We start from the raw sequence: 22,423 nt of genomic DNA on the forward strand, positions 1-22,423 counted from the left end.
CTGAAAATAAACGTTAACCTTTTTTTTTTTTTGCTGCTCTTATTTTGTATATCCCGGATCCCAGATCAGTTTCCTCCTCGTGAAATGCCCAGTGCGGGTGACAAATAAAGGGCCATGTTTTCTATAATAGACAATAAACATGTCGCTAGGGGAATGAATTTCCTGCCATTTTGTGAGCAGGAATGGTTTCGGGAACGAAAAAGTTAGCTGCAGTGATCAACAATGCTATTTCCGGTCGAGATTTTATCTTTGATTTTGATTTTTGATTTTTGGAAAATAAATTGTGAAACGAAGACAGCCATAGCCAAGAACAGCAATACAAAAGCCTTTGGGACACATTTGTAATATATAACATGTTAACGTGAATTATAGTTTTTCCCCATATCATCTTTATATTTATATTTATATTTTTTTGTATTGCTTATATCCTTATAACCTCTGCAATAACATTTGCAGTTATATCTCATATTTTATATTATAGCAATATGCTTTTCTATTCTTTTAAAACGTAAGAGATTAGGTATAGACGCCAGGTAACTGGGATAACTCTGAAGCGGTTATTGCGTAAAATATGTGCCTTTCATTAAATAGATTCATAGATTGGTCCAGATTTGGACACCCCCTACAATAGCTTTATTCTGAAGGATTTCAACCGGAAGTTGTCCTGTTGCTGCGGGCAACAATGTGATAGCTTAATGCTAAAGTCGTGCAGCTGGGTTTCTTGTTTGGGATTGTGTTAAGCCTTGCGCTTTTGATATATTCTTTTGATCATTAGGTGTGAGTTTCTTCCAAAAAATATTGGAGACTATTTCTTCCACAGCCGTACAAATATGAGCTAAACTCAAGTTAATATCTGTGTTTGCTGCTGCCGATTCAACCTCGGTAGCTACTACGCTACCAGCTCAAAAAGATCATCATGAAATCCACATATAGCGAGCATAACGGGCATAATTGGCTTAACGTTGGTAAAGCCTCTTTTAACTTCTGAATGATATTATGGCCCTACAAACGATTGTCTTATATGAAATAAAACCGATACATTCAGATGAAGGTGAGTTGATACTATCCTATTTTCATTAATTTCTAATGCAACTAGAACCTGTCATGGAACAATCATGTCCTAGTTCCACAAGAATGTGATTATGGCTTGGGTCATTCACTGACTACTTTGTTTAAATTAAATATCCTGTGTGCAAATTGTGATGTTCATATGCAGATCAATACATTATACTTATACGTAAGCCTGTGGTATTGGAACCAAAGCACAACATTTTTCTGTCATTTACAGGTTGTATGCGACTCTCTGTTACACTGATGGGGGTCCGAGACCAGCCACTGGATTTCTTGATTCAAACTTAAGTTATTCTCCTAAAATAAACTGCAAAGGAAATATTAGTTGCCATGCGGATCAGTTTCTGTCAGGGCTTGTTAACTATTGCCATCATCCTCAACCTCCTCATTCTCTATTATGTGTCCCGAGCCCAGCAGCAAATGATGGAGAAGAGGAAAGAACTTGGCAGGGGCACAAGAAGGGCTGCCCTACCAGCCTCTGGTCTCGGAGGGTTACTTGCAGGAGCTGGAGGTGAGCCTGGAGTGGTTGGAGTGGAGGGACACAGTCGAGGCCCACGTGTAACTGTTCTACTTCGGGAATTTGAACATTTTGAAAACTATGTTGGGGATGTGGCTAATTCCTTCCTTCACCAGAGGCCAGAGCTTCCATTCCTGGCTGTAGCTGACACATCACCGTACCCTCCACTGGTGCTTCCGGAGGGTGCTCGGCTTCTTATCCTCTCCCCCAGCCCAGACCAACCACCACAAGCTCACAGGCCTGAGTTTCATGTGCAAACAGAGTTTGTGCTGCTAGTGCCTGATGGAGTGGAGCTGGAGCAACCAAGGGCTATTGAGAGGTTAATTAGAGAGTTGGAAGGAGAGGGTGGAGGGCCTGTGAGGTTAGTAGCTGCACCCGTATTGGCTCGATCTGCTGTGCAGTGTCTCCACTTGCGGGTGAACCTCAGAGAGTGGACAGCTATCTATTCAACAGCTGCATCAGGGAGCAGTGGGAGTGTATGTACAGCTTTACAGGGAGATGCAGTCGTACTCATTCGGACTGAGGATCTTTTTAACCTCTCTGTCCCTCTTGGAAGGCCTCTCTTCTCTTCACTCTTCATCCAGACTTCTTTGAGAGGCTGGAAGGTCAAACTCCTGGAAGGCCCCTGTTTCTCTGCAAACCATCGGCCTCTCTTCAGCTCTGCTCACAACCAGTGGAAGGCTGACACTCGACTAAAGGAGGCCACGGGGAAGCTAATGAGGAGCTTCGGTCTGAAGCGTCTTCTGCTGCCTGATGGGAGGGAACAGTGGTACGGCTGCAGCAAAGAGACACCACGCTGCTTTGGCACTGTGCAGGATGACACTCCAGACTATCTTTATCTGGACCGCTGGACACCTCCCTGCTGTCTGCGAGCACTCAGGGAAACCACCAAGTATGTCGTCAATATCTTGGAGCGCTCAGGTGTGCGCTACTGGCTAGAGGGAGGTACTCTGTTGGGCGCCGTACGCCATCAAGATATCATCCCATGGGACTATGATGTAGACCTTGGTATCTATCTGGAGGATGTACCCAACTGCGATCATTTAAAGAACCTGGACTCGGGCTCTCTGGTGGATGCTAATGGCTATGTGTGGGAGCGTGCGGTGGAAGGAGACTTTTACAGGGTCCAGTACAGTGAGGCTAACCACCTGCACGTTGACCTGTGGCCGTTCTATCCACGTAATGGCGTCATGACCAAAGATACGTGGACTGAACATAAACAAGATGTCGAGTTCCCAGAACACTTCCTGCAGCCACTGGTACCCATGCCTTTTGCTGGCATCACTGCCTATGGCCCTAACAACCACAGAGCCTTTTTGGAACTTAAATTTGGAGAGGGGGCGATTGAGAACCCCCAGTATCCCAACCCTGCAAAAAAGAGACTGGACAGAAGCAAATTATGAGTCATACCGGAGGGCTACAGACCCATTTAGGTTTACATACATACAAAGAAAATCTTGCCTCAAATAATTGTCTGTGAAAGATAATGGAAAGTAAAGCCTTTTACACACGTGCACTGCAGCCCTGAATGCTTTGAGACATTACCAAACTGAGATTCACGTGAGAGCACAAATGTCCGACATTCTTATCTGACCGTAAATGGTCGAGTACCTCTTGTCTGTGTGACATCCACATCTAATCATCTCAACATTTTCTGGAGGTCATGTGTGAAAAAGAGATTTAATATGGTGCCAAAACGACTGCATTTACTGTTACCTTCACCACATGTGTATCAGAAGACTGTGTATTGCATGCTTAGATTGTTCTTCCTGTGGTTCGGATGTAAAGTCTAATGTTGAACACACGTTATTTATTTGCCTGAGCGGTAGCGTTTTGTTTGAAAGGCACACTTGAAAAGTTTAAATCCATACACTAGTGTACTGACATAAGGCTGTGGTGTGTATGTGTTGTACAGAAACATTGAACTACTACTGCTGTAATAAAAAAAAATTTAAAAAAAAGGTAGATAATTGAAAAAAAAAAACGATTTTTTAAAAACTAAAATGTATTTTATCTTAAGCAGGATTTAAGGTATTATACAGACGTATGTGTGTTAAATAAGTGGCTTTAGCCTAACAGGTATTTTATGATTTTTGAACTCTGTTGCCTTGTTTTGCACGTCTCAGTTTATGAGTGAATGTTAGTTTGTGGTAGAGCCAGCTGGTAACTGCAGCTGAGCAGACTTCCATCTAATGAAATGAGAAGCACACCTGTGTTATTCATGCTGTTATGGACGATTGCTCTACCATGCCTTAGAATTCAAGTAAATAATTACATATTTATAAATATTATGAAAAGGAAATTCAGTATTCTACTCAGTTCCCCTGGTTGCCACATGATTCCTGTAGTTTTTCCTGTATCTAATGTACTAGGGTGTCAAATGATTTCATGTACTTCTACAATAAAAGAATAAGTTTCATGTATTTTGTAAATAGCTGTTACCACTAGATGGCGCAACACAACTAATTAACGCCAAGTGCTGTTGTTGTGACGACCAAAGGGGTGGAGTGTAGGCAGGAATACAACTCTACAGGAACACGGCTCACGTGTTCATCACAAACCCAACGTGTCATGCAAACTAGCATTACAATCAAGCCTCTCCCATGTTGTTGCTCTACATATTGTGTCCCTAGAGGTGTGTTTATATTGTTTTTTTGCTTCTAGTATTCATATATGGCCTGGTTAATGTGCCCAGGCTTATGTATCAGTGGGAGGCTGCATTGCTTTACAGTCTCTAAACATAAAGACAAAGTATTTTGTGTCTTTTCTGATTTGTATTACTGTGTGCTTCTGATTAGTCTCTGCAGTAAGAGTTAAAAACAGGGTTTGTCCACAAAAAGCCACATCCTCTTATTTATATGTATAAAAAAAACATTTATTGCTGAAAGGTTGCTGACAGTACATTCAGACAAGTTATTTTACAACCATAGTCCACTTTAAACAAACAAAACCATGATCAAGCCACATAATGGAAGAGTTCAGGAAGTAATCTTGCACCACAAAAGGAACAGAAAAAAAAATAAAGAATTTTCTTATGACATAAGAAATGCTAAGACCTCAAGGTTGCAGTTAAATGATTGTCATGTGAAATTCTGTAAAGCTAATGTAATGAGAAGGCTAAGAAAGCAGGCTTAAAAAATATCTGGTTTTGGATTTAACAGTATTTGCCCAACTCATGTCTATATAAGATGTTAATTAACAATTGATATGGATGCAAAAGATATACTATTGTGCTATATTACTTTCATCCATTTAAAAAGTGTCTGGGTACTTCAATAGCCAAGCGTTTATTAGGGAAGAGGTTCAGTTCCCGGCCAGCCGGACTTGCATTGCTCTCTTGGATACATCACCATACCCCAACCCCAGACAGTATCTCTTTAGTATCGATGATCTAACAACTTCTCTCCAGAGCCTTAAAGTCTACCCCACTGATATAAACTTTTTTAAAGAAGCATCTCATAAAATATATTTAAAACTGTAGCTCACACCAAATAGAAGAGACTGATAAATAAAAATATCCAAATCCAACAACTTGCCAAAAGTTGAATCTGGAAAAATAAAGTTTGGAATTACTAGCATTTACAAAATTAAATACTACAAATGTCTTTGGAGCTTAAAGAAATAAATTTACAAATGCCTACCAGAAATTCTTGGTTGGGTGGAGGCCACCCGGCTATTACTCCACATTTACACCCATGATAGCCAAGACAGATTATGAGATTCTCCCTTTACCAAAGTTATTTAGGTGTGTACACCTCTCATTCTCATAAAATAGAGACATCCTTGTAGTGTAAGGAAGTTAGTTGCTCATATATGACATATAACATCAAACAGTCACTGTTGCATAGTGTGTGTTAAACCACTTGTACCTGCACAAGAGCAAAGCGGACCAAAGAGTGTGACTAGAATTCTGTTGCAGAGTCTATTTAACTTTTGGTCCTGGAGTATTTTAAGGCGCACGCAGAGGAAAGTCTTGTAGCCAAAGTCAAAACCTGAGGATGTGTTGGTGATCGCAGCATTTTTCTCCACATGCGCCCATTTTATTACATATTGCAGGTATATATATATATAAAAATACAAAAAAAAAAACCCTGCTACTTCCATGCAGAGTATAAAGAATGCACTTAAACTCAAATACGAAGTACTTGCAGTTTAAAACATCACTGGATGAATTCTGCATGAAAGTAGCCAAAACATGTTTAAAGTTGACAACTTCCAATAATTACACAGTGGGTGCAGTGAACAGTATGGAGGTCCTCTACTTATAAAGTCAGAGGCTTTCTCCGTTGTCCCGTGGAGTGTTTGCCGGTAATTTACTAAGACGCAGGTTCAATAATACAAATGAAATGGGGCAAAACGTTAGTGACAGACCAGTGCATTCATGTAACTTAAGCTCCGCCTATTACGTGTTGAAGTTCATTGGTCCAGCTTTTGTGGGTGGATGCACTGGTCACATGACAAACTTACTCACCAATCAGATTTTTTACTCTCTAGTAACACACACACACACACACACACACACACACACACACACTCGAGTGCAACATCAGACTGGAGTTAAAGCAGCCAGTCTAGTGTACAATACAATCTCACCCACAATGAAAAATTAAAAAAAAAAAATCTTGAAAAGGTCGCTAAATGCGCCCCATGTGTGTTTTCAGCTACCCCTCCAGAAAAGTGTTGAAGTCAGAGACATTGTCTAGTCTCTCTCTATACTCTTTTCTTCAGAGCAGACAACGGAAATGAGGGGCTTGATGCTCAGTTTTCTTTTTCTCCCCCCACAATATCAAACAAGTATCAGAACTGAGCCAGGAGTCCTTGAAAATGTCATCAGTCACATTACATACTTGACTCTTTTTCACCAGACCCTGATTTCTGAGCATCGCTTCGTTTACTAATGAGCGGCGAGCTCTCGGGGGCGGCCTCCAGCCGGACCTCGCTCAGCTCTGCTCCGTTTCGTTTGGCATCTCTGTCCACAAAGAACTGCAAGATCCCCGCGCCGAAAGCGTCACCCTCCACATTGAGCACCGTGCAGGTACGATCGCTGAAGGAAGACAAAACAGATGGCACGCCATTTTAATGTCAGGGTATTTACAGCCAGCTGTGTGCCCTACATTATTGTAAATCTAGGGCATCACGGTCAACATCGTCCAAAGTTTGTATACTCACACAAGCCAGTCAACAGCCAGGATAAGAGAGATGTCGCTGGTGGGGAGTCCTATTGCCTCCAGGATAATAGCTAAAGTCAGAACACCGCCTGCAGGAATTCCCGCTGCTCCAACGCTGGATGCTGTAGCTGTAACACTAAAGTACAGAAAGCATGGACAGTAGCAGTTAGACACAAATCTATTGTCATGATTATAAAAGCCACTGAAATCACCTCTATTATTAGGCAACTGTTTGATAAGTAAGCCAGTGGTACAATTGATTTAGTATTACATGTCACTGTCTAACTAAAGGTGTGTTTTGGTGGCTTTGGGACTTACAGGATGGTAATGACTTGGATGAAGTTAAGGGAAACGTGGTTCAGCTGTGCAATGAAAACTGCGGCCACGCACTGAAAGAGAGCCGCACCATCCATGTTGACCGTCGCTCCAATGGGCAGGATGAAGCGGCTGATGTGCTTGGATACGCCGTTCTTTTCCTCCACGCACTTCATCATGAGAGGTAGCGTGGCAGAGCTAAGAAGCAAGAAACGATGGCCGTGAGCGTGCAGAAAGGATGTAGAGATACACTGTTGCTTTAGAAGACAGAAATCTAAGTCATTCAGTATTTAACAACCTGAGAGTCACGTTTATTACCTGGAGCTTGTTCCAAAGGCTGTGGCTAGAGCCGTGAATATCCCCCAGAGGAAGGTGTAAGGGTTCTTCCTTGTAATGATGAAGTAGATGCCTGGCAACACAAGTGCTCCATGGATAGCATGTCCAATGAGGCAGCAGGCTATATATTTTCCCAAACTGGCAAACAGGCTTGCAACATCTTCCATTTCCACAATCTTCCCAGCTACAAGGAACATGATACCGATTGGGGCATACCTGCAAGGGAAGAGACGAGACAGTGATGTAGTTCAAGTTTCTGATACAGAGCACACTTAAAGATAAAAAAACAACAACAATATTCCTCGCGTATCTGTCCATTAAATACACAACTCCAGCCAGAAATGTAGCAAAACTTTTTAAATAGTTTGTCTTGGTGTACTGCATCCATAAAAATAACTAGCAAAGATATTGTTGAGTGCTCTAATGTTAGGAGAGACGGGGATCTTGTCGACACTGCGAATCAAGCCTTTAATAAAGCCATAATGTTATGCAACTGCACATGCACAGTAGTGGCAGGATGCAGACGCTTCTATTCATTCAAATAGCAGGTTTAAAACAGCAGCGTGGTCCTCTTTAAAAAACACTTTGCTGTAATTGAATATTTTGCTCTTCACACGTGAACATTTTGTTCTTTTATTCCTTCCCCAACCCAAAAAGCATCCAGGTGTCCTTACCACATGATCCAGGACACCAGCACCATGGTGGCCTCGTTGAAGGCGTTAAAGAACTTGATCAGGATCTCTCCTTCCTCTCCCAGCTTCCGCAAAGCCACCCCAAACACGATGGCAAACACTACGAGACCAAGAATATTCATGCCATCCTGGTCTGTTCCAAAAGGCACCTGAAAAGCACACATGTTAAAAACAAAACACTGAGTAAGAAAACACATTTATTCAGCCCTCAGTTTAAGAATACAGTCAGGTAGTTTGAGTGTATTTATAGTTCATTTTCCAGCCAGTCACTCTGCTCACATTCTCCACCGTGATATTGGCGATTCCGTTTGTGCCATTCTTTTTCATCAGCTTATAGGAGGTCGCATACTGTACAGGAGGCAAGAAAATGCTAGTTTAGTAGACTAATTAGCACATAATCAGCTTATCGTCATAGCTCTGTTACACAATTCAGTGGAATGACTATGTTAAAAAGAAAAACCCACAACAACCCAAAAAATTCAAATCCAACACTTACAGACTGAAAAGCAGCAGACACAAGGTTGGAGGGAAAGATGTTTCTGTGGATAAAAAAATACAACACATTCAAATCCTTGTGCTCAGTGTGAAATGGATTACTGGCTGTGATAGAGAGCAGAGAAATGACAGGTTTGGGAACTAAAGTGCAGAAAACAGGTTTGGTTGTTTGGGTTTGTTCTCAAAATACATTTTACTTATTTTTAAAAAAAGCACAGAATAGTAACACTGAGTAATGTCACATGTGCTGCTTGGAAATTTAATTTAAAAACTACAGGCTGACCTGCTTTGACTCATTACTGAGTTTCAGCTAACTATAGAGCAATACTGCTACTGATCCTGTGACATTGAAAGCACAAATGCTATCTCTTCAAATGATCAGTGACAGCTCAAACAGAGAGGAGTCCAAGGCTCGCCATGTAAAAAAACAGCTCAGAGAATTTAACTGTTAATCTCGGTTTTTTCCCCCCCGTGTTGCTGTGACCTTATCCATCACCTGCTAACGAGTGCATGCATACACACTGGCTTCCACAGAGTAGGTACAGCTGTGTATTAAATTTCCCAAGAACACACGAAAAACCCAAAGTGCACCCGTTACCCCTGCAGCTGTCTGCAACAGATCTAGAGTAATAAGGCATTAACTCCTCAACCGCTTTCCGGTCATTCAGTCCCTTCCATTGGCGCTGCAGTGCTTCAAGCTTAAGGATCATGTGACTGCATGACGTGGCAGAACTAGAAAACCGGCTGCGTCACAAACAGCCGTGAAAGGGGACTAAACGACTGCTAAGCTTTCACACCATTTGGATATTCAAATGGATTGGCATAGTCTGAGTGTAGTAAGATGACGAGAGGAAAGAGGCTTAAGTATTTAATGTTTCATCAGCACAAAAGTGATCAGCATAATAATCTGTGTGTAGAATCTAAAGAGAATCCAGACTTCAAGCATTGTTAGAATTCACATGCCATCACATCCTTGTATAGTATTAATGGGAGGCAGGACTCCTGACTATAGGTACACGTACACTACATTTGCACAGAGATGGCAATCCCGAGTACAAGCGTGGCTCACTCGTACACTTCCACTTCCTTGTTCTCCGCTGTGTTTACTTATTCTTGGCACAGGTACAAACCGCAGCGCTAATTAAATTTAAAACAAACAAGAACACAATGTTTCATTTTTTCAGCCTTATCCTAATCAAGTCCACATGGAGATGCCATGCTCTTTCGAAACTGTTCACTCTGAGGTGAACTTGCGACTTGAATGTAAATAAACTTGATTTTATTGTTTAACTGGAATGTTGGTATGAAAACAATGGGCCATCACATGCCTATTAGGCGGGTGGGTCTCCTACGTCAAATGAACAATTGTTTGTGCTCAGATCTTCTGACGTCTTGACACCATCCTGTTACACCATCCCTCAGCTGCTTTGGGAAAATGGTACACGTTTAGTATCAAACCCAACAACAGAAACTTCGGGCACTTAATAAGGTGGACAAACACTTAAAAAGCTGAAAAATAGATTATGGTTCTAAAGAATGGGAATGAATCCCAGCATCTCAAAGGCCTGTTGAGCTCCTGACAGCTAACGACAGGATGACAAAGAGAAGATCTTCATATAACCAAGTTTGCTAAGAAAAAACAAAAAAACAAAAACATGTTCTAGCTTCTCGGAATGATAGCCATCACCCGCAGGTTTTGTAGGTCAAAAGGAAAAAAAAAAATGCAACTAATAAGATATGTCAACAAGGATGTGTAGGAGTGGCTGCAACCATATTTGTCCTCAGGCTGGTGTGTTGTCTTTTTTTCCCCTGCTCTGTTTCGTATGAGTGTGCATCTGCAAACAATGACCAGGCCATTATTGCGCTTTAATGAACAGCTCTTCAGTCAGTTCCACCCAGTAAGTTCCACGCTGCCTTTGTTGTCAAAAGCAACCAGGACACCGGCTGACCAGGCTTGCGTGGAATATTCTGGTTTTCATAGCGCACAAGTCCATGATTCACCGAGCGCCAGACTGAGCAAACCATGAACAGACCAGTCAAACTATCCAGGAATAATGATGCAACAGTTGCAAGCATTATTAAGACTGGATGTAAACAGACTCTTACAGGTGTGTTAATACTGTCTGTGTTCCATCTCGTCTACTTGAGGCAAACCAAATAAGCTTAACGTGATTCGTGGTTCAGATAACAGATCCAAACAGTAAACCCAAAGTCTTCTTGTTTACACTCTAAACATGTTTTTAACCTCTGTGGTGGGAAACACTGACACTGTACTTTATTTCAGACTATGCTGTTGCATCATGCTGTGTAGTTATGTCTTTAGAATAAAAAAAATATTCCAAAAAATAGAAAAACTAAGCTTCACTGAATTGCTGTTGACATGTATGAAAAGCCCTCACCCCCCAATTAGTGTTAGACCAAAACACAGCAGGTACAGGGGAAGCGTGCACAGTGGACCAACATCAATAGGAACATGTAATAGTTATTTAGATGACGTGGAACATTTCCTTCTGACGCAGTTGTTTGTGTACAATGGTCATACATGCTTCCGGGTGTCCCCTCTCCCACACCATAGAGGTGACACATGCTTCATGAATGCCCTGTGAACATGACGCATTGATTTAAAAAATAAAAATATCGGGCGGGTGGGGGCGCATGGGCACCTACAGACGGAAGTCATTTTTACTTAACAAGTTCAACAAGTTTAAACGGCATTGCGCCATGTTCCGTGTTATGTGTTTCAAAGTAAACTTTGACAAAAGTTGCGAACAGAAAACCTGTGAGCGTAAGCGTAAAGCGAGTCAGACTAAAGATAAAACACGTGTAGCAGCAGTACAAGTGAGCCCCCAGCAGGAAGTGTCTGAACCACAGTTGCGATTAGGGACAAGTTTCACGCACGTCTTCTGATTCCACGTGAAAACGTCACACTGGACAAGACGTGGAATATTACCAAATAAGTCAGTGTATGGGTTTAGTGGTCCTGGAAAAAAAACAAAAAAACCCCAAAACACTAACACAAAATAAAATCTTTTCATTTTTTTATAAAGCGCCCGAGAAGGGACAACAGGACTGTGCCGGGGAGTTAACCCTCAGCGAGGACACAGCTGATGCAACCGTTTGTTGGCATTACAGCACTGCATTGTCCGGCTGTAGTGGACAACTAAGAAGACATGTGCCCGATCTGGTTCTTACAAGTACTGCTACACGTACAACAGGTTACTCTGTGTAACTTGGCTACTATTATTAGATCTTTGGAGCGTCCTACGCGCGTCATTACATACAGGACTAATTACATGTGAAGGTTTAACGACTTTTTTGAGAGTATGTAGACCGACTGTGTGTGAGCAAGAGTTAAGGTTTCGCTTACCTTATCAAATCTAAGAAGGAGTCTATAATTTCTTTATGCGCAGGCACGTCTTCTTCCAAGTAGGCCGGCTTGTTGACGGACACAGACCCCGGCGATATGATGAAAGCCATCACGACCCCAATCGAGGACGCAATCAAGGTGGTGATCAGGAAAAAGAGCATAGCCAAGCCGCCGAGTTTGCCCAGGGCTTTGGGGTCGATGCTGGCCGCTCCGGACACCAGGCTGCAGACCACCAGAGGAATGATGATCATCTTCAGCAACCGGATGAGAATCTCACCTGGGAAGCCGATGTAAATCACCTGGGTTCTCGTTAGTGTTACATTACGCACACCAAGTCCAATAAAAACACCAACGATAACCCCGGCCACGGTGAGAATCACCAGCAGGTTGGCCTTGACGATCCTCAGCACGCGCTGAGACAACGTCTCCGGGGTGCTCTTCTTGGGGCTGTCCAGCCCGTTGGGCATGGGCTCGTCGAGGTGAGCCTCACCGTTGGATTCCTTGCTGCTCTCTATCATGTCTACCGTCGAGGCCATGACGCGCGTTTAAACTTCCCCTAAAACTTAACGAAGGAAAACGTGTCTGAAAACTAGCAGCAACGTGGCAGGAAACCTTTCTAAAATTAAGGCAACTGCATACAAATTTCCTCCTGCGATTAGTGAATGTCGCTTGAGGACCGCGTGGGTTCTTATCTACCGGGAAGCATTCCACGCCCACCTCTTAGTAATCTGGGCGTGTCTAACCAAGGCTGCAACATTTATTATAAAAAAAACAGCGTTTTTGGACGGAAACGTATTAAAAAAAATGTCGCTGATGTAACAGCAACGCCTTTTATGCTTGATATCTTCACTACCCTGAAACAAGAGGCGATCGTTGCGTCACGCATTGTTAAAAGCAAGACAGCATAAACATTTCCCCTAACCACCTGAACTGAAAGTTACAACCACGTGCAAAAGACGTTGAAAAGTCTTTGAAAAGTGTCCAACTTTTATCAAATAAATAAAAAAAGGTCGAAATTAACTTTATAATGGGTTTCTTAATTAAAGGTGTGGTACACTCAAAATGATGCAGTGCTACAGGAATATTTGCCAGCTCTAATCTCTTCCTAGATTACTACCTTTCATCAGTTAAACAACTAGATCACATGAGTTGACGAGAGGTACAGGGTGTGGAGCCTGCTACTGCATTCATCAAGTCACACATCAACAAAGAAAATGTTCTTGCTTTTTTATATTGACGTAGATTTTGGCATGTTTTAACAGGGACATGTTCCATGACATTAATAAAAGAAAGAAAGAATATGGTAAGGGCCTCATGAATGAGCCTCTGGCTGGATGATTGGGAAAAAAACAAGTGTTTCTGTAAGGAGACGTTTTAGACCTTTTACCTTTTAAAAAAGGGAAAGTTGGTTAATTTAACATCAGTTACAGCACAGAGAAAGTCTGTAGATATTAACAGCACTTTCATATTATATAATGAGATGCTTTTATGATGTGTGGTGTTCACTAGATTGAAACAAGCAACATATATTGCATCATGCAGTGACATCACAACACTTCCATTGAGGGCTGAAATTGGCAACCACGTGTGATGATACAGTTTTAAGTCTCCAACTTTCAGTGAATACAACTATTTACATTTACTTTGTATTGGGGCTCTTAAATAAGGGTGTGGCACATTTAAAAATGATGCAGATCCACTGGAATATCTGTCAGCTTTAATCCCTTCCCAGATTACCTCTTTTCATTAGAACAGCAGTTGAACTAGGGCACATTAGCGGAGGAGAGGTACAGGGTTCGTCTCTACAGCTGTGGAGGAAGCCACCAGGGTTCGTCTCTACAGCTGTGGAGGAAGCCACCAGGGTTCGTCTCTACAACTGTGGAGGAAGCCACTGGGGCTTTGATGTGCCCTCCCTCCTCTGCGGGTTTATTTGCTTTCTCCCCAAGTCACAAATCAACGAAGAAGAAACCTCTTAGATCATGAAAGGGTAACGCACGTGGAACGACAAGTGCAGTAATAACATTAATCTGACATCTGGCGTGTCTGGATGGCAAAGAATGGCCACTGAGGAGCAGTATGTTCTTTGCTAACTGTTTCTCACCCAGTTGTAGTGATGAGTGAATGACTGTGAAGCAACGGGCCGTGTGTTTTTCTTGGAAATGTGTTGACAGTAGTTAAGAATGAAAGTGAGTAATACAGCGTTGAATAAGAAAGCAACTTTCAGATGAAAATAAAGGCTTAAAACATCCATGAAATGTTAGTATCCTGACTTCCAATCATTGGCTAGGTGTGCACAAAGATGTAATAAGAGACAGACTCATTGTCTGGGCCACAGAGGCCTACAGTCCGATTGTTTATAATTTATGTGTAAGTGTTCAGGACATACTGAGGATAGCTTACAGTCAAACTACAATTCAGGTGCTTTTTTTAAAGACTCCCACTGGCTGAAATTTGTGGGAAAAACACCTCAACACCAAATAATGCCCACAGGACCAGATCTCAGACTGGCAGGAAGCTGTGCTCTATAAGCCAAGTTTGTTATCTAAAGCTTAGGCTTTGTTCGCCCTGACTGTGTGAATGATTGAAGGAATCACCGTGATTCTGTGAAAAGTGCATTACCCTGTGAGAAAGGACAACTTCAATGGCTAAGCCAGCTAGCGCACAAGAGCTGAGAAGGCCCCATCTATAATAACACACAATGCACACGCTGTGAAGATGAGTTTCTGCTGTTATTTAATATATTAAAACTGAAGTGTCTGACTTCTAAATGCACATATTTCAGAGCAAAAACAACAGCAATGCTATGATAACACATGTATGGGTGAGAGTTATTAGTTCAACTTTAGTTAAATGTGAAGGTTGGAGTTTTTAACTGACTCACTACGCTCTGACCGCATAAAGAAAGTAGAGAAAGTCTTCAAAGAAGACCGAAATTTGGTGGGTGGATGTAGCATTTTGTCGTACATCTGTGTGTCAGTAAAGTTGTACTGTTCTTCGAACAGGTTCAATAACACCGGTGTCCTTGGCTTGTTGTTATAAGTCTTATATAAGACTTTTATTAGGCAGCACTTAAGTTAGTAAATATTTGTTGGAGAGGGTTTTTTTATGGATCTCGGTCAGCCTTGTGATAAGGATAAGGCTTCCTTTGGCATTTTAAAATTGCACTAAGTGGGGTTTTTTTTATATTCACTGAGCCCAAGAGTGTTTACTTTGCCCTTATGTTTTTGTAGTTGTAACTGACTTAATTTGGAGATGAGGTTTTATTCATTTTTTAAAAGAAATTGGAAGAAATATGTTATGATATGTCCAGAAAACCTCAGCTGAATCTAAATGTCTTTAACACTGAGACGTTAAACCAAGGCAGAGAACATGGCAAATTCAGCACCACCTCAGCTGTAAACATTAGCATTTATCATCACGTGGCATCTGGCCGGAGGTTTAGTTCCCTCTTTTTCTACAGTTTGATGCTTGATAATCAAGCATGAATAAGGACACGGCGCACAAACAGGGGCAATTCATGTGACCTATGAAATGGGGACGTGAACAACAAAACGTTGCTGTCTCAAGTATCGTGAGAAGAGCAAGTGAGAGACTGGGAGAAAAGAAATGAGAAAGGCTGAAAGGAAACTTGATACCCCTCCACCTGAATGTGCCAGTGCAGCAATGCCCTATCTTTTATCCTGGTCTGCTGCGGTCATCGCGCAGGATCAGGGTGAAGTATGAAAACACTTCCACTTATTCCACGCTGTTTTTCAAACAAGATAAATAAAAAAATACAAAATTAAGAGTAGTCGTCCACAAACTAAATAATCGACAAAGTGCTGACTCATGGTGCTGTACTGCGGTACTGAGTTATGATAAGGTGCAGAGTCATGATGAAAATATATTCCAGGATGTTTATCTGGAAGGAATGTTGGACAGAGGAAAAGTCTGGAAATAATATCTTTTTTTCCCCACTAAGACCCCTTGAGGGGAAATTTCATGACTGAATATTCAAAGAGGCTGAGGAATAATACTCATGCAAACTATGGTAAACTTGAAAAAAGGAACCAAGAAGAGAGTGAGATGGGGAAAGCCATGCCATTAGGCCATTATGCTCGAACTCTGTTTGCTAGAACATAATGTTTATGAAGCAAACATTTACGCTTCTTGCTTTGTGATAAGTGAGGTGTGCTGTTCAATCATACACTGTGTGTGCTCAGCGATACAAAACACTCTTGAAATGGCACTTTGATCCTGACTCCTGAACAGTTCTACATTTAGTATTATGTGAGAAAAAAAAGTGAAGTGTGCATTTTATACGCAAATGTCAAAGTAAACTGAAGTTGTGGTTTTTAGTGAAACATTATCTCGACCGTCACTCTCAGGATTGTACACTTTCAACAGCGTGCATGTTCTACATTAGATTTTGGCTCAAAGCACTGCTTTCACAAAGCCCAGCCTCACAGTACTGCAAAGCAAACTTCATTACAAAAAAGCTCCTTATGCATGTGCCATGTGTAGATTCGCTGTCACTACTGTCCCTGCAGCCCACAAGTGATGAGAGGGCCCCCTAAAGCCTATCTTATCTCTTAAAGCCTTCTGTGATCAGAAGGGGCCTCCCGAACTTATTTACAGATCTGCGCTGCGCAGTCAGACTCACATGCCGTGCCTAGAGCCATCCTCCATGTATGACAAATGAACTTCCATTTGAATGTGAAATACTTTCAATTATTCAACAAGAGTGTACTGCTTAACATTTAATCCTAAATGATATACTTGAAAAGCATTCGGGACAAAAGCCTTGCGGTAGATCGGTGAACGGTTCAGGGTGTATCCTACCTCTCGGCTTTGGATGGTTGGATAAGTTGAAGAAAATGAATGAATGGTTGAATGGATTCAGCATAAGAGAGGATTTATTTCGATATTGCCAAATCACAATGACAGTCATTAAAGTGCCTCGACTTTATACTGTAGGTAAAGACCATATTATATTTTGGAGAAAACCTCAGCAATCAAGCGACCCCTGTGAGCAAGCACTTCGCAACAGTGGGAAAGTGCTTGCTTTTACAGGAAGAAGCCTACGGCAGAACCAGGCTCAAGGGGGGCAGCCATCTGCTGTGAACAGTAGGGGGGTGAGGGGAAAGGAAAAAGAAAAGAAAAGGTAGCAGGACAATACATAGACAAAGGGACCCAGTTAGTCATTACGAATGAAAAGAGAACTCAAAGAGCTCATCAGCTCTTTAACATCAAATAAAGAACTCGTCTTTTTCCTTTTTTAGCCTTTTGTGGTGTCACGCTCTAGACCGACAGTTAGTCTATGACATTTCCTGAGGGACAAAAATAATCTTTCATAAAAATATTATCTTGATGTAATTTTGGAAATATTGTGCTGTTAAATAATTTAACATTTTAACATTAACTGGTTTATCAATAAAGAATTTTTGATTTAAAGGTGTTTGATTAAAATCTGCTGCTTTTCTACTTTCACCGTGATCGGGGTTCTGTGGACAGCTGGTCACTGCAGACATTTGTTGTCGCTGCTGCAAAATGAATGTGAGAACAGACCAACGAGAATTTCTGAGGAATTTTTATGATTTAAAAGTTCTTTGGTCCTCACAGATGCATTGATGAAAAGTTGCTTATCTTTGATGTTAAAGGGACAACAAATATTTCTAACAGTAGAAGTCCAATCACTTTCTTTTAACATTAGTAGTTTCAGAGATCAAGTTTGTCCTCAGCGAGTAAACTATGTCTGACTTTCTGTCACCTGTAAAATAAATACGCTGCACCAGATTTTCGCTTTAACCTTTCCTTTTTTTACAAAGCTGAATGGCCAAGGTGCTCTTTCATCACATCTGCATTTCATTACATAGCCGTGCTTGTATTTTGTTGTTCCTCTATATAAGATAAAGCTACATTCTGAGTTAATTACCCACACAGTGTGTGCATCCACACATGGGCTGTACTTAAATGCACCATGTGTTGGAAAGCTGTTGTCTTACTCCATGTGTTTTAGCTTTAAGTGTTTAACCACATACTCCTCTTCCCTGGGCTCTTTTCCCCTTTTGCCTGCCTTAGTCTCAGGATAAACTAAGACTTGTTTTGAAGAATAAGCAGACTTTGAATTGCTGTTAGCTGAGTCTGACAGGTTTTGCTGAGTTAATTGATGATGTATTTTTAAAACTGTAGATTGTGGCAGCCAACAAGGAGATTTCAACACTGTGCTAGTGCAAGTTCTTGTTAACCATTGCTTACATAAATACCTTTGGACAACCTGTGCTTCTTCAAACTTGCGTGCTTTTTTATCGTCTGATAAGAATACAGTAGCACGCTTTCTGGCACTGTCTCTCTTCACAGATTGGTAATCTAATCTATCTGCATGCCCTGTCTCTCTCCCTGCGTCTGTCAGTTGGCTTTAGGTGCACTGAGTTACCTGAGGAAGGTCACAGCTGTTTGTTCACACCCACAGTCACAAACATTCCTTTTAGCCAATGTTCAAGAACAAATTATACTACATAGGTCATGTGCGTACATAGTATTCACCTGACAAATTTTTTGTCAGGTGAATAAGACACCTTATTCACCTGACAAAACAAACTTAAATGTGCCCATTTAAGTTTGTTTCACCATGAGTATTTAAATAAATGACCCACATTGAGCTGAGATCAATCAATATCGCACAGAGAACAGTTCAGCTGTTTTTGCCACTGCAGCAGTGCTCCTCTACTGCAGTGGTTCTCAAACTGTGGTACGCGGTACGCGTACCACAGTTTGAGAACCACACCTTGGTACACTAGTAGTACTTGGGCTCTCTCTGGTGGTACGCAGGAAATCTCCAATTTTTTTTAAGATTAAATAATATACTACTATACTATATACTATCATGGAAGCATGCAAAGATGACACGAGAGTTCCCGAGGCTCTTCTGGGAACCGGAGTCAACCAGAAAACGGCTCCCTGAGCGTGAGTCCTCTATGAAGAGCAGCCTTTCCTTATCGCCGCTACAGAGCACTGGCGGGCTCATTTCCCTGGGCCTTAAAACTGCAAAGGTGGCACGGCACTGTCACACTGATGGTAAAAACACAGCCCTTTTCCGTGGTGCTGCCGTGCCCTGATCCCAGCCACCATCGATGAGTCGAAGGCCCCCGGGAGAATCGGTGGAGGTGTGGGAGATGCCGTCGGTGAGTCGGGAACTGTCGCCTGGATGCCAGTACAGTTGTTATTATTATCACTCGTTACATCCTGTTTATGACAGTTAAAATAAATAACATTCAAATAAGAAATACTACTATACCACATAAGGGTGGTACTTCATGAGCCATATATTTTATGAGGTGGTACTCACTGTGAAAAGTTTGAGAACCACTCTCTACTGCAACAAAGACAGCTTGTAGTCTTTTCACTCTTTAATCATTCTGAGAACTCATTAGAGACAATTCTGATGTTTTCAAACAGGAAAAAAGAGAAATGAAGACACATTAAGACTATTTACACAATGCTTACCCTTACAGATGGCAGCACTGAAGGTCAACCCCAGGGATCAGACCTCACACATATCAGAATAAGGCACAGAAAACAGCAGATCAAGTCGAGCTCCCGTATCATTTTTCCTGTGCCGGACATCATGAGCAGGAAAGCTCTGAAGGAACATTCTTCTTATACATAAACAAGGCTAAGTCTGTAAATGAATAAGTCAAGTTAATTCATTTAGAGACACATAAGGTTATACAAAGTCATTTAGATCAGCCAGTTAGAATGTCCTGACTGGAGGTTGATGTCATAGAATATTTCTGACCTTGTACAGCTTATTAAAATGTAACCATTATAAGCCAATTTCTTTCTTATGTACATTTAAAAAAAATCAGGGCTTTAATAGGTCTGTTGTGTCTTATATTTTTAAAAAGAACAAGTATAAATAGATTATTTTCCTCTGCAGCACTCCGTTTAGGGGACAGAGTCTCTCTAACCATTGGTCAGAATGTCACAGTGGGGTTCAAGTTAGAGAACTGGATGAGATACGAGGTCCTAGAAGGGCAGCCAACCTGTAGACTAAAAACATAGGCAGAATCCAATCTTCCCACAGGACAGTTGCAGGGAACATCCAGGTCTGGGCAGTACAAACCAGACTGAACAAGTGAGAGGTCTGATTTGCTGAGATCAACACTCCCTTCTTGTAACGCCTCCCTTTCCCAGCTCCTTTGCGCAGTCTTGCTTTAGAAGTCATATGATACTGTATGGCACAGCGTTCAGAATTTTCTCTTTCACCAGCCCACCCTCTCTCCGTGTCTCGTTTTCTACCTCCTACTCCATGCTTGTTCACTAGCTCTTTTGTGTAGATAATGACATGGGCCTAAAGAATAAACAGCTGTGTGACTGATCTGTTTTCTAATCCCGCTTTCTCCATCTTCTTTTCATTATTACACATATATCTGCTCTCTGCACTCGCTATGTGCAGCATACACTCTGGAAACCCAAGACCGCCTCCACTGACCATGTGGAGTATTTTAAGTGGAGTGTTTTTATATTAGTGTAATGGTAAAAATATGTTTATAATCTCACATAAGAATAAAGAATGGCAAATGCATTGTACTTCTAGAAGAAAATCTCACCACTACACATTTATTTGGGTTGTTATTTAGCATCATTGGTGAACTTTAATTTTAAATGTCTGCATATAGACTGCATATAGAAAGGCACTAAATCTCACACAGGCCTAAAAAACTTGTTAACCTTGTCCCAAAATCAAAGGATTCAGCTATTCAGTTCTTATATACACACACACACACACACACACACACACACACACACACACACACACACACACACACACACACACACACACACACACATATATCAATCTGAAGATCAGGGTTAACTGCGTCAGAGGAAAATAGTTCTGCACAATATTATAGTAAGTGATTATCTAATCACAGTTTTGTCGAGGTTGTTGCCACATAGTTTACTCAGAAAACATGGGAACATAAAACTAGACAACACAATGCAAAATGTACAGCTGTTGGACATACATGTATGTATGTGTGCTGTATGAAAGCTCTCTATCTATATATAAGTGCATTATGTAAGCAAGATGTGTATATTAATAGTCCTGTTTACATGCTGGCTCTAACTGCTCTGCACCAGAGCAGAGGTCACTCAGACCTGTAAGTAAGTTTACACTAGATATGAAAGGAAGTTGGAGGTGTGACCACCTTGTTTATTGTTCCCTTCTCAAGGGGTGGATTGCTGCCTTGTTTGGCTAGGTATGTGTCCTTCACACGGCCTTGAAAAACAGACTGTTCAAATACTTCGCAGACAAAAACACTGACGACAGTGCAAGCCCAGTAGATTTAATCAATGTAATTAGCAATGCACGAACAAAGTAAAAAGAAGACCTTTTCTTGGAGACCTGCCTAACCCCAGGGCAATAGTAGCAGTGCTTCCACAGTGATAATGATGCCATCTACTCATGGGAAAATGCTAGTGGCAAGGAAGATGTTCAATACAGTCAGAAAGACTAAGGCTGCTAGGTGTGTTGATTACATTAGCCTGGAAATCTGTTTTGTTCTCTTTGACTGGATTGCATCTGGTAAACACATAGGCAATAAAAGATGGACATAGCCATGGTGACATCTCTCACTGATTAGTGAAGTCTCATTGTAACTCGTGTTCTGAAACCTAATGTGACCAGTGAGAGGTTAATCGGATTGAGACAAGAACTAACACATTAGGTGAGTCACAAAGTAGGCCCATCCCAAATCATTATCTGTGGGATGGGCCTGCCTTATTACTCTTTCTGATGCTAATGGGGGCCATTATATACAAAATAAGCATCATGTTCTAATCACTGACAACTGAAACTAATGATTAAGGCATAATTTCATCGGGGAAGGGCTAAGGTTACAGGTCAAGATGTTAACGTTCTAATAAAACGTCTATACAAATTGACCTCTTTTTGAAACCAAGTTTCAAGGGGCTTCAACACTGGCATAATTTTTTAGACCCAGAAGCCGTCTTTAATGCACAGTCTATGGGTAAGGTATGGTAGAGGCTCGTCAGCTCCTCTCCTCCTGAACGCTAATAAATTGAATATTTTTGTATCCTTGACTGCTTCTTTCATAACCCTTCAGTATATCCACAGAGATACATTTCTCATAAAGAGCAACGCTATCTTAATCCTACAAAATTGAAAAGGGGGGGGCTGTAAATTCGTGATGGCAAATGTAGAGTCAGTTTAATATAAATTCAGTAGTCAGCACTATTAAAAAGATTGTGCTCTAAATTAAAACACAGCTGGAGGTCACTCCATGCTTGTTTTCGCTGGCAGTTCACTGTGTGGTGTGAGCACGTAAAATGTAAAAACATGAATGAAAAAGAAAATCTCTTAATCTCTACAATCCCAATCTCCAGATCCACCAGCAATTCACCCACCCCTTCGTGCTTTTCCTTACCCCTTCTCCCCCCTCAGTGTGTGTGAACCAAC

General features: G+C 41.4%; 2 protein-coding genes and 1 long non-coding RNA gene across 3 annotated transcripts; 1 reads left to right on the top strand and 2 right to left on the bottom strand.

Moving 5' to 3' along the window:
* Window positions 1–635: 635 nt before the first annotated feature.
* On the top strand, window positions 636–4,011 carry fkrp (fukutin related protein). The gene is made up of 2 exons (XM_004543678.3): window positions 636–1,051; window positions 1,289–4,011. The coding sequence occupies exon 2, from the start codon at window positions 1,402–1,404 to the stop codon at window positions 2,989–2,991; it is 1,590 nt and encodes a 529-aa protein (XP_004543735.1). The 5' UTR covers window positions 636–1,051; window positions 1,289–1,401; the 3' UTR covers window positions 2,992–4,011.
* Window positions 4,012–4,436: 425 nt separating this feature from the next.
* slc1a5 (solute carrier family 1 member 5) lies at window positions 4,437–12,642 on the bottom strand. Its single transcript, XM_014407366.4, has 8 exons — window positions 11,962–12,642; window positions 8,596–8,638; window positions 8,379–8,447; window positions 8,082–8,248; window positions 7,390–7,623; window positions 7,075–7,269; window positions 6,758–6,892; window positions 4,437–6,632 (listed from the first exon to the last, which is right to left on the bottom strand). Exons 1-8 carry the CDS (start codon window positions 12,495–12,497, stop codon window positions 6,428–6,430), a joined length of 1,584 nt encoding a protein of 527 aa, XP_014262852.3. The 5' UTR covers window positions 12,498–12,642; the 3' UTR covers window positions 4,437–6,427.
* A 4,187-nt stretch (window positions 12,643–16,829) lies between these two features.
* On the bottom strand, window positions 16,830–20,795 carry LOC101472991 (uncharacterized). The gene is made up of 3 exons (XR_191009.6): window positions 19,447–20,795; window positions 19,289–19,365; window positions 16,830–19,185 (listed from the first exon to the last, which is right to left on the bottom strand). It is a non-coding gene; the product is annotated as an uncharacterized LOC101472991 (long non-coding RNA).
* Window positions 20,796–22,423: the final 1,628 nt, after the last annotated feature.

This window comes from Maylandia zebra, linkage group LG14 (assembly GCF_041146795.1).
Source record: "Maylandia zebra isolate NMK-2024a linkage group LG14, Mzebra_GT3a, whole genome shotgun sequence".
Taxonomy (NCBI): Eukaryota; Metazoa; Chordata; class Actinopteri; order Cichliformes; family Cichlidae; genus Maylandia; species Maylandia zebra.

Excerpts from the sequence above, each read along its gene's own strand:
- fkrp (XM_004543678.3), top strand. The coding sequence starts at position 1,402 with ATGCGGATCAGTTTCTGTCAGGGCTTGTTAACTATTGCCATCATCCTC.
- slc1a5 (XM_014407366.4), bottom strand. The coding sequence starts at position 12,497 with ATGGCCTCGACGGTAGACATGATAGAGAGCAGCAAGGAATCCAACGGT. Across the intron at positions 7,270-7,389 it reads GCCTTTGGAACAAGCTCCAG|CTCTGCCACGCTACCTCTCA; the intron begins GTAATAAACGTG and ends CTTGCTTCTTAG. Across the intron at positions 6,633-6,757 it reads CTGGCTGTTGACTGGCTTGT|CGATCGTACCTGCACGGTGC; the intron begins GTGAGTATACAA and ends GTCTTCCTTCAG.